Source organism: Ochotona curzoniae, unplaced genomic scaffold (assembly GCF_017591425.1).
Source record: "Ochotona curzoniae isolate NIBS_2020 unplaced genomic scaffold, NIBS_Ocur_1.0 contig_430, whole genome shotgun sequence".
Taxonomy (NCBI): domain Eukaryota; kingdom Metazoa; phylum Chordata; class Mammalia; order Lagomorpha; family Ochotonidae; genus Ochotona; species Ochotona curzoniae.
The window spans coordinates 24,720,448-24,732,683 of NW_024466219.1; the positions used below are offsets into that span (position 1 = coordinate 24,720,448).

General features: G+C 37.6%; 2 protein-coding genes across 4 annotated transcripts in view; one reads left to right on the top strand and one right to left on the bottom strand.

The window, feature by feature from the left end:
* GPATCH2 (G-patch domain containing 2) overlaps positions 1-5,724 on the bottom strand; it is a 153,816-nt gene extending 148,092 nt beyond the window's left edge. For 2 of the 3 annotated variants that reach the window (XM_040985680.1, XM_040985679.1), the window contains exon 1: positions 5,550-5,716. In XM_040985680.1, the coding sequence (XP_040841614.1) occupies positions 5,550-5,605 (56 nt within the window). In that variant the 5' untranslated portion in view covers positions 5,606-5,716. Of the gene's footprint in view, positions 1-5,549 lie in introns of all 3 variants that reach the window. The other variant, XM_040985681.1, reaches the window with a different exon arrangement.
* A 254-nt stretch (positions 5,725-5,978) lies between these two features.
* The window catches only part of SPATA17 (spermatogenesis associated 17), a 151,045-nt gene continuing 144,787 nt past the window's right edge, over positions 5,979-12,236 (top strand). The window contains exon 1 of the mRNA XM_040985313.1: positions 5,979-6,085. Coding sequence (XP_040841247.1) covers positions 6,018-6,085 — 68 coding nt within the window. The 5' untranslated portion in view covers positions 5,979-6,017. The remainder of the gene's footprint in view (positions 6,086-12,236) is intronic.

Here is a 12,236-nt window from a genome sequence, read left to right on the forward strand (position 1 = left end):
TGAACATAGTTTCCAAACAAAACTATAGTTTATTTTGGAAGTCACAATTCAGTTTTTTATTTTAAAAGATAAAAATCTTATCATCTCAGCATCAGAGAAAACATCTGATTTAATCAGTTGCAAGCTGATATCCCATAATTTCTGCTCAATATTGCTATGACCAATAGTCTAAACCAATAATAATACGACCAAAAATGAAATAAGAATTCATGTAAAATTTAACTAGAAAGGTTTCTGCCTCATTTATTGCTTTTCTCTAGAAACATGTATTTTTTAATGTATTTTAACTATAAGAATTCAATTTGTTCTATGTCATTCAAACAGAAGTCATTTAATGATGATCTTTCAAAGTTTTATTCAAAATACTAAAGAAAACAAACAAATCTGTTTCATACATGTGATTTTCAAAGTTCACATCACTTTTTTTCCCTTCAGGTTCAAATAATCAGATTCTTCTGAAAGTCAATTGAAACTAAAATCTCTGTTAGCACTGTGGACAGTTAATGTCAGGTTGCTTCACTAGCATCTAAGAGAAAACTGAAACACAGCGGCACCTCTGCATCAGCTGTTCATTTGTTTCAGCAATTATAATGAAACATCAAAAGGAGTTCATCAGATTCAAACACTTTAACACATTTTCCTATGAACTCTCCTGTTGGATGTAAAACTTAGAAACACAGATTTTTTTTTAGGTGCAAATCTCTCCTTATTAAATATTCTTGCTTAAAGTTTCAATTATAATTAATTCAGTGAATATACAGAAGAACGAATTTGAAATTTTTCAGAATTGATACTTGTATAAATAACTTCTCTTAATTTTGAATGCACCAAGAGATGAAACATCTTGAGAACAGTTTAGTATAACATCTAACATCATAATTCATTATAACTGTTCTTAATGTAGAGCAAGTGAATAACAAAACAAAATCCTACGTTCTATTTAAAATCTGATATTTAAAAGTAACTTAAGCAGATTAGTGCTTAAGTTTCTTAAGTTACTATTAGATCAGGAAGTGACGGGGGAATCCCTATACCTACAAACCCGCATTATGGAAAATAATAATAATAATGACAGCATTAGATCATGCTAGCAATATTAAATGTATGATCAAAAATTTGATGTCAGTTTTACTTTTAAGAATTGCTGGCCAAAAAGGCAAGTTTGTCTGTTTTTCTTGTGGTAGTACTGGCTATCGAGTAAATGAAGGAACTGCTATACATATCATAGCATAGTCATTCTTATTTAACACAGCAAAAGTTGGTTGGTCTAAGTTTATATAGCAAACAACCATACACTACAAATAAATTCAATGAAGGCATAATAGTGTCAACTACAACAGTGGGTTGCCATACGTAAAAATGGTGACCCTTAAAATGATGCCATTACAAGAGACTGATTTTTATGAGTAATTGAACATGATGTGACCCAAGGAAACAATTTAAGCTTCCTGCCATTCAAGGAATTCAGAAATTTCATGTTTAATAATGTTTGTCAAAATAAATATTCATGGGAATCCGAGCAATCCATAAAGGGTCTATATTATTTTTTTTCCTTTCATTTCTCTGGGGAAGAGGAAAGTGTCATTTGAGGAAAGGAAGCACAACTCCAATGTCAGAGGCATTTAGACAAAGTATTGACCTATTCCATTTAAATCATTTATTGGAAGTAATTCCTCTCTCTTGTTTTGAAGGAGCTAATATGGAATAGAGTGGGGAGTAAACTGTCTTTTTTTTCTGAAATATGTAAATAATTATTAACTTTACATTAACACCAGGCAATACAGAATTCTCTAAAGAGGGCGTGGTGTGATGGCACAGGGGCTAAATCCTCCCCTTGCATGCACCAGGAACCCATATGGACACCAGTTTGTATCCTGGCTGCCCCACTTCCCATACAGCTCTCTGCTTATGGCCTGGGAAAGCAGGCCCAAAGCCTTGAGACCCTGCACCCACATGGGAGACCCGGAAGAAGCTCCAGGCTCCTAGCTTTGAATTGGCTCGACGTAGGCCATTGCTGCCACTTGGGGAGTGAAACATAGGACAGAGATCTTTCTCTCCTCTCTATAAATCTGTCTTTCCAATAAAAATAAATAAATGTTAAAATTAAAAAAAAGAAAGAAAAATTCTCTAAAGAAAAAAAAAACATGAAGAAAACTGCAGAGAAGCTAAGCTTTGCAATCAGTGGGATAAATCTGGAGGCCACACTCTCTCTGTTGCACAAGTAATTTATCTTTTCTGCTACAGTTGTTCCTGTTTTCACAGAGAAGGGTTATGTCTTCCACCTTGAAGCAATTTTCCGATGCTGAGATTTGGGTACATAATGTTTCTTACAAATTATTTTATTTACTCTTCCTACACTCAACTATATTTCTGCTTTTTAAGAAAAAGAAAATCACACTGGGAATCCTGAGGATTTCATAGTAAAAAGAGAGGTGTTCCATCTCCCCTAGGTGACACAGCATTCTGTTGACGAAAGCAGACTGTTACACACAATTTCAGGAAGTTCCATGGACGCCTCCTCAAAGTCACTATGAAGCTAAGAAAAAAGTCTGAGTTGAAAAAAAAATTCTAAATATCTCCTTTATTCCAGCTTTAATAGTTTACACATAATGAGAAATAAAGAGGTTAAAGGAAACCATCTTTGTCAGCAAATGGCTATGAGGTTTCCAGCAAACAGAAAAACTCATTTCCCAGCTCCAGTGACTTGGACTTAATAGGAGGTGCTGCTGGCTGCTGCTATTTTTTCATCACAGGAATTCTTAAGAAACTCTTTCCCCAGGCAACTTGTTGAAAGCAAAATCATGAGGGCTTTAAAGAAAACAAAAATCTACTTCAACTTCCCAAACTAGTGATTAAATAAGGACACCCATCCTTTTTCACTTCTTTGTTAATTCATAAGGTGGCTTCAAGGGGAACCAAAACTTTCCTAATTCTCTCCATTTGCTTTCAAAATTTAATTTATTGAATAAGAAAGTGAGTAAAGTAAAATCAGAGTTTTAAACTGACATTTAGAATCTAAAAGTAATCTATTTTTTCAGTGTACACATACTCAAGTGATTTAGCCAAGTTTAGTAAGTAGCAAATGAGTCGTATTTATTGCTAATATACAATGAGCAATCAATAAATATTTGTTGATTATATATTTTGAATCCATAGAATGAGCATAGAGTTAACAACTGCATGTTAACTTCCAGTGCCGAGCATATTACTTGACATATAACTTACAAATATTTTGAGTAAATCAATGAGTGACCGAAAAAAAAAAAACAAGAGAAATTTGATGATTAGAAACTTTAGATAATCCAGATTTTAATTTTTCTGATATGTTACTAATTCAGAAAATTTAAGTTTTTGGTTAAGAAAATTTGTAGTTTATGGCAAATTATCACAGATAATTGAAAGGTTTTCAATTTGACATAAATAAGGCTGCTAGAAATGACAACAAAAGTAATGGTGGAACAAGAAACCTGAGTCAACAGACTTGACAATATAAAATTAAGTTCAAGGCCACAAAGCACAAATATCAGCTACTTAGTACCTATACATTTTATACCGTGCAGTTTGCCAAGTGTAGGGAAAATCAAAACATGAAATAGGAGTGAAACTACAGGCATGAAGGTGCAAACAGTTTACTCTGATGCTATTTCCCAAGAAAAGCTAAGTCATAACACAATTAAATAAAAATAGTTTAATAAATCGCCTACATTTTCAAAATTGAAAACCCAATCTACACCTTGGCGAAAAAAACTTTAAAAAGTCAAACTAGAAATGATGTAGGCAGAGGATCCCAGGTTGGTTAGGAAATGTAGGCACACGCGGAGTAGACACACAGGCAGTATAGCAGGATGGATAACCCAGTTTCCAAACACAGTAGAATGCTACTAATATGAGGGTAGGACAAGCACTTAAACTTACCTTCCCTCTGTGTTAGCTTAGCCCAAATGCAAAGAATGATATATTCACTTTAAAGAAAGATATGATGATAAGATCTGGCACCAAACAAGTATCCAATAGTAACAACCTTAGAGCACTAGGGTTTCATTACCAGGTGTTCATTCAATGACTAGGAAGAAATTTCCATTAAGAAACTGAGTGGACAGATGTGCAGATAAATATTCATTTGCCAAATCTGGTATTATTTTAGGCATTTCATTCAAAAGCACTAAGTGTAGTCACAGCAGTTTATATATAGCACAGTGCCATAATACAAAACAACTGCTATGACAACAGGTGAAAGCTTTAGATTCTGCAAATGAAAACAGAGATTTGTCTATAAAAAGGTAACTCACCAAGATTACGGTACAAAGTAGAAATTTTAAGAGCCATACTTTTCCCATATCACCACAGCAGGAACAGAACAATCTACTCACCACTTCTTGTTGAAAGAATAAGAAAACCATTCCTGAAAGGAACTCTGGGATGGCGGAAATGCCATTTACACTTTTGTGTGTGTGGAATTTATACATTTACAAGTGCCAAAAACAGTAAGAGGAAGTACTTGAGAACTTTGAGGTTTATTTTATGTTAGCTACATTTTTTTCAAATGACACATTAAAAGTGCTCTTTATATTTTTTCACTGCAAATTTGAGATTTAGTAGTAGTAGAACTAAACCCACCTTTTTTATAGAAAGCATAACAAATTGGCCTGATATATTTCAATACTCTGGATTAAACATTCCCTTTAACTACCGACGCAAACAAACTTCTCTGATGTCACAGACTTCTGGACTGGACACATATTTTTAAACCGTGTTTCTTGATTGGTCCACACTTGACGTTAGAAAATTTTCTGTGGCAGCATTTGCTTGCTCTACTGTTTGGCTTGTGTATACTTGGGAGAAAATATAACAGTTTCCACTGCAAATCCAAAGGGGGAAAAATGTCTTGTAGGTAGAACAAAAACATGTAGGGAACTCTGACCAAGTTGAAGAGGATTTTGCCCGCGATCTTCTGGAACCCCAAGGCTTTGAAAGTGCACCTGAAAGTGCACCTCCCTTTCAAAATCATCACTGGGGATGTGACACCATAGACAGACAGATACCAATCCAAGCCTGGCCCTTGCACGCCCTTAGAGTATACCTTTACACAACTCTTTTTGAGGGAGGACCGTTCCAGATGATGGAAACAGGTCCGCTACTCCAGCTCCCAAAAAGACGGGAGGAGGGAGTCACGCCTCTTCTATTACTAAACTTCGACAACTCTGCATTTCTGGAATTTGGTGCTCCTAGATACTTAGTACCATCTGATATATGTTACAAGAGGGTTGGAAAATAAAGCTTGGATTAAGATAAATGGTCCCTGCCTTTTCCCTAGTCAACTACTAGGGGGAGATGAACTGCCCCTACAGTACACACTGTTTGATTTCTCTGCTATCGTAAAGCAGCCAGCCAGGGTGGATCGTATTTCCTCACAGGACTTAAGGTCTCCCGAGTTCGCCTTCTGACGACTCAGGGCCTGGCCTCTTCCTTCAGAGCATCCATCCCAACTCCCTCCCCGCGCCCATGCCCTGTCCAGCGGCCTCCAGCCAGCACTCACACCCATCCCTCACCAGCTGTTCCCGGCGGCTGGAGCTCCGATCGCTTGGCGCCCGGTGGCCCCGAACATTAACGACACCCAGGAGCCCGGCCTCGAGGCTCAGGCCCGAGAAGAGACTCCAATCGCTACGGCAGCAGCGACTTGCACAGAGCACTTCAGCATTTTGAGAAGAGCTTCCGGAAGCCGACTGCCAGCGGAAACCGGATGCCGGAAGCAACCATTAGTTCGTCTCTTCTCACCGCTTTCCTCTCCGGTAGCCACCTCTTTGTAGCCCCGAAAGGAGAGAGGCGAATTAGGGATACTTTCTTCCCTCACAAAACTTCTTATTTCTCTTTCGCGTTCTCTTAAAACCGGCACAGTGTGCAAAGAAAACTAAGAAGAGTAAACGAAAAGTCGCCCCCCCCCAGGATTGGCTTTCGGGTCGCCCAGTTGCCATGGAGACGGGTAGTAACACCAGTTGTAAACCTGAGGTTGAGGTACTATGGCCACGTTAGCCCGTCTGCAAGCTCGCTCGTCGTTTCTAAGAAATCAGTACTATTTTAGGAATTGGTAAGTCATGAAGAGAGGCATTACATACGGGGCTGGAGTAGCTTTAGCCACTTAAATTCCTCAGCTGGAGCTTCCTGTTAACGAATTGGCCAGAAACACCGCACCGGTTCTCTCACGACCTAAGCGGGAGTTTACAGGGAGTTTCCCCACACAGTTGAGTTTAGACAAAATGGGCCTTGGGTATGCGGTGTGAGAAGATTTAAGAAAAGCTAAACATGTTTTTAACATTTATATAATTTATTTTGTACACCCTTCCCGCTTGGTAAGAAACTGCTCTGCCTGGTGAAGGGCTAAGGTTTCTCCGGGTTTGCCTGAGTTCTAGGTATCCCCCAGACATCGTAAGACTTGAGCCTCAATTATTTCACAAACGTCCCTCAACTCAGTTTTTCCATGACACAGTTGTCTTCTTAAAGTGATAAGCTCCACACCAGTCTGACCAGCTAGAGTGACCCTTTAGTTGATACATGGGGCCATGGAAGAAACTAATTAGCAGCCTTCTTCGTTTCCTTACATAAAGTTCTGGAACCTGGAAGAGTTTTTGTTTAACAATGACCCTCTGTAAGCATTGCCTCTAGAACTTTTCAACTTAAGATTAAAAAAAAAAATGAATTCTGCTGTGATGGAATATAATAACCTGACAGGCAAATGGAAGACAAGATTAGGCTGAGCTCTTCGTAGTCTAACATTTCTGTCAGTGACGTTATTTCCCCATGGATCTTCCTTTCCTCAAGATCAGAGTTCACTGTTCTCCCCTGAGAGATCAATCTCCCCTCTGAAACTAATGAAAAAAATATTTTGTCATTCGCCATTATTTCAGTTTCATGTTCCTATCACACTTCCTAAAACAAAATGACTACACGATAACCATTTGTTAAATAGTTCGTGAATCTTTCAAATCATAGGCTTGTGTTAAACCTATTGAAAATTACTAATGGGGGAAATTGTGCATTTATTTGGCATTCACTGAAAATATGTGATAGGCCCTGTATGTATGTGTTACATACATGTAGAAATGAAATAAGGTATCGTCTAGAGAATTCACGGCCTCATATGCAGCATAACCATTGGAACTATAATTGTTGGGGTGGGCACTTGGAACAGTGGCCAGGATACCTCTTGGAAAGACTGCAGCCCATGTCAAAATGCCAGCGTTGGGTCCTGGCTCTTTGGTTTGGTATTTGCTTTCTGCCAACCACGTGGGAGATATGAATTGAGTTCAAGGTTTCTGGCTCCAGTATGACCCAGCTCCAGCTGTGCCCATTCTGGGGCAGCAATAATCGGCCTTTCTTACTGTGTGTCCCTGCCTGTGAAATAAATAAGAAAATAAAATTTTAAATAACCGTAGAAGGTAAGTAGAGGTGCAGAAGGTTCATTAATAAGTACTGTTTTAATTGAGTAAGAGAAAGAAGTTCTGATGATAACAAAGATGTATCCCACCCCTTCCTTGGTACCTGAGTTGGCCCACCCTAATCACAGTCCCAGATGGGTATGCATCACTCTTAGCTATATAAACAGTATTGAAAAGAAAAAATAAAGTGGTGTTATTCATTAAATGACAGCGAGGACCAAGACCCCAAAGTCCACAATTTTTGAATGTATTCTTCTAAACCCTTATTTCTCCTTGTTTTACTATCTTCCTTCTAGCTTGGCAAGAAAGTAGCATTAAAAGTATTGCTGTGTGAACTCAGTTACCAGTGTGATGCTGAGGTTAAAAGATGACTTTGTCTATCAAATAAATTACTGAGTGGTTAGTTAGTTTTTCATTTGAGTCTTCCAAAACCTGAGAGTCTATGTGGGATAGGAAAATCTCTAAGAGGAAGGATTTGGAACAACATGAAACAAACATCAAATATATAAGGAGATTGTTCAGCAAACAGTGAAGGGAGCATGGGACAGAGTGTGTTAGCTGACTAACCCAAATCCTTTGGGAAGTTGTTGCCTCAACCATATTTGGATATACATGTATGTCTTGACCTACCCATTCAAGAGGTTGAAATTTGCATCTAAGATGTAACTGTGAAAAGTAATACAGTAGACAGTTGTTATCTGACAGAATATTAGCCTTTTCATTGCTGGTCTTTAAAACCTTCTCTACTGGGGCCCAGCGAGATGGCGCAAGTGGTTAAGGTCCTCACCTTGCACACCCGGGATCCCATATGGGCGCCGGTTCTAATCCCGGCAGCCCCGCTTCCCGTCCAGCTCCTTGCTTGTGGCCTGGGAAAGCAGTCGAGGACAGCCCAAGGCTTTAGGACCCTGCACCCATGCGGGAGACCCAGAAGAGGCTCCTGGCAGCAAAGGCCATTGCACTCACTTAGGGAGTGAATCATTGGACGGAAGATCTTCCTCTCTGTCTCTCCTCTCTGTATATCCGCCTTTCCAATAAAATAAATAAATAAATAAATCTTAAAAAAAACCCTTCACTACTGATTCTTAGGTTCATTTCTGAGATTTTGTGACTTCTTAACCAATTGTATTCTCCTGTTTGTGGACAGAAATTTGTTGTATTATTGTTTAATCACATTGCTTGTCTCCCCATGTCCAAATTTAATTTTCTTCTCATTAATTTGTCAAGATCTGAATGAATGGCCTCCTTCTACATTTCTACAGTGGTGTTTTTTCTTGCCTTATTTGGTGTATACATGTGTGTCTTCAATACTGGTGTGTTTTCCATGTGCTAGTTTTTGCTGTTAAACTAGTTTTCACTATTGAATTTTACTTCTCATCAATACCGACCTGTCTTTGAGGAGTTTATCATGTAATTCTGTATCATTCCATCTACAAGAAGTGAATTTGGTGGATTTAATATTTACTCTGTAGAAATCAAGGAAATAATTTAAAGTCAGAGTCGAGAGGAATGATACAGATCTCAACATTATGCTCTCACTATCCAAGGGGCTCTGCCAGTTTGAGGTAGTTCAGGCCAAAACCATGAGCTGAGAGTACAGACTGGACTGCCCAGTTGATTGGCATTGAACCAATTGTTGAACCATCATGTGCAGCCACCTAGGTTATGTACTAGCAAACAACAGAAATTCGGAACAGAACTGGGATAGGAACCTGGGCACTGTGGGGCAAATGTAAGCATTCCAAATGGTATCTTTATCACAATGCCAGATGTCCACCCCCAGATGTGTGTGTATTTTGGGGGTAGAGGGTAAGGAGAATAAATAAAAACTAAAGATTTAAGCAAACTCTTGTGATTGCTAGAGAAACATTTCACGTTACCATTGTTTAAACTACTCCTTAATTCATGTTGTGTTTCAATCATGATTTCTTAATGATATTTTATTTTCAACTTTAAAACAAAAGCATTTTTGACATTTCTCATGAGAACTTAATATATTCTAAGGGTCTCAGTAATGTAATTATTAATTATATGTCCACTATGATTTAACTGCAATATTTCTTTGTTAATTTTGTCGTTATAGTCTGCTGATGAACATGTGGAGATAAACTCTCCAAATATTATTATTTTGGACTCTATATCTTAATTTACTGGTGCTTACTCCATGGAATTCAGTGCTTCATTGCTGAGATATTATATATTTACATTTTTTATTTTATTTCCAATTGTTAATTGGCTGTTTGACTCTTTGTAGGATGAACTTCCTTTTTCATTGTTAATTTTAATGTAAAGTCTGTTTTATTTGGTATAACTCTTACTTACTCTATAAGATATATACTCTTACTTCCTTGTGGGTTTCTTTTTGTGTAATATATCTTTTCTCAGTTTCCATCCCTTACTGTCAGTGTATGTTCAAGGATATATAAAACTTCATGGAAAAAATGAAAAAATGTATTATTGTAGAAGGAATGAAATCCATGCACGTAATGGGTCTCCAAATGTTCATTAAGGGTGATATTATAAAAAAATACATGGATTTAATTTTTGGATACCAAAATATTAAAAGTGAACATGTAACACTTAATGTTACTGATACTGACCCTTTTTGTTTTTTTATGCCCGTTGTTCATTTTTTCTTCTTCTGATATGCATCTATGTTGTTTGATGAATTCTTTTTCATACTTCTTGTGCCCATATGGTAATATTTCCACATGTGTCAAATAGGTTGCCTTTAGCTATTTTATAGCATGGTTTGAACTGTGTTGTTAGTTGTTGATGGAGTAAAATACGTTGGCCTCAGTTGGGTATAGTAGTGTAATATCCATGGAACCTGCTTAAGCTATTACTGTTACCAACATTAGAAATCGTATTGAACCTTGCTAATGGAGCTTGTGGGATTGCACAATCAATTGGCATGCATGACTCATAGTTGGGGTGGGTTATTCAGAAAACTGGATTTGGTACAGCCAGCAGCAACTGTGAGATAACTCTTACCTTCACATATAGGTGGGGTGTATCATGCTCAATAGTTTGGAAGGACACTTGTTAGCTTTGGGAAGCTACATGTAGGCCAGGCCCCCTCATATGTGTTACACATGCTACTTTTCAGTGTGTTAGTACTTCACAAGTGCTCTTAGGAATTATTGCATACAAATAAAAATGCATGTGGACACACTTCTATGAATCTGGATTTATGCATTACAAATGGCTAATAGTGACGAAAACTTGGAAATTGGAAGATGTGGATAGTTTTAATAGAAACATTTTTTTATAGATTTTTTTTTTTTAATTTTTATTGGAAAGGCAGATACACTGAGAGGAGAGACAGAGAGGAAAATCTTCCATTCCTTGGTTCACTCTGGCTGAAGCTGAGACAGTCTGAAGCCAGGAGCCTCTTCCAGGTCTCCCACATGGGTGCAGGGTCCCAAGCAGTTCTTGACTGCTTTTCCAGGCCACTAGCAGGGAGCTGGATGAGAGGCTGGGCTACCAGGATTAGAACCGGAGCCCATATGGGATCCTGACAGGTTCAAGGCGGGAACTTTAACAGCTACACTATCACGCTGGACCCAATAGAAACATATTTTGTCTACATTTTTCTGTGTAATTAAAAATTTTGTATTGAGTATAGGTTAATCATGTGTCAAAGTCTTTGGAAAGTTCAGGGGAAACAAATCTATTTTATTGCAAAAATTTTAATATCCATAGCTAAATATGCATAGTTTTTGCATAATATGTACTCCTCATGAGCTTTTTCAGAACACTCTGTTAGTCAAACAATGGATGAATAGAAGACATTTGTCTTGACCACAAAAGCTTTGCTTTGAAAACCTACAATTAAAGCTATTCTGTAAGTGGTTATGAATATGCGACAGCTACAAATCTTGCACCCCCACCATGAAAAACTATGAGACTGATCAAAATATCTAAAATTTTGTTTTTACACATTGGTAAAACAGGCAGTCCCGGATTTTCTGAGAGAAAGCAGATGCACTAGAAAATTATACTGTCTTTTAGCCTGCAACCAACTTTGGAGCAAATCCGTATGGTCAACAACATAACGTTGTGTCTGGTGTCTATTTGTAAGTTAGGGTTAGTACAGAAATGTAACTGTGTCTCATAACTACAGAAAGAATATTGTCAGCAGACTCACAAAATAATCAAATTGGCGAACATTTTCTAAATGTGCATTCAAAAATTTGCCTAGCATAGTAAATTTCTGTTTTTCTTCCTGTTGTTTATTTTGTATTGTGGCTTTTTATTTTTAAGTGAATGTATAGTAGCTGAGTAATGGAGACTATCATATCCAGATGTGAGGATACAGCACAATATGCATCTCTACTTCCAGATCAAAGATGGACTCTCAATGAAACTGTTAACTTTATCTTACCAATACAATGCTAGAATGTCTACCATTGTCCATGCCCACAGTGATGGACATGACTGTTAATGAAGAACTATACTATAGCAATAATATAGGGCAACTCAGTGGTGGGGGGAGGGGACTTGGGGGAGGGGGAAGGGCATCCCAGGGCCTATGGAACTATATCATGAAATATAATGATAATAATAATAAAAAAAGGAACAAGTCAAAAAAAAAGTTGCCTAGGAACATAAAAGAAAAATGTGGAGACAATCAGTAGTTTAGTGGTTGCAACTAAATTGTTGATTCCCACCTCTTTTGCATTAGTAAATATTTTCAATAAGCGATACTTTAAAACAGTGCATGTAGTGTTAGGCTAATCAAACCTGAAGTTAATTTATCAGTATGGCCGCTAAGTTTCCTTTCTTTTTCCAGGGAGTTAAAAC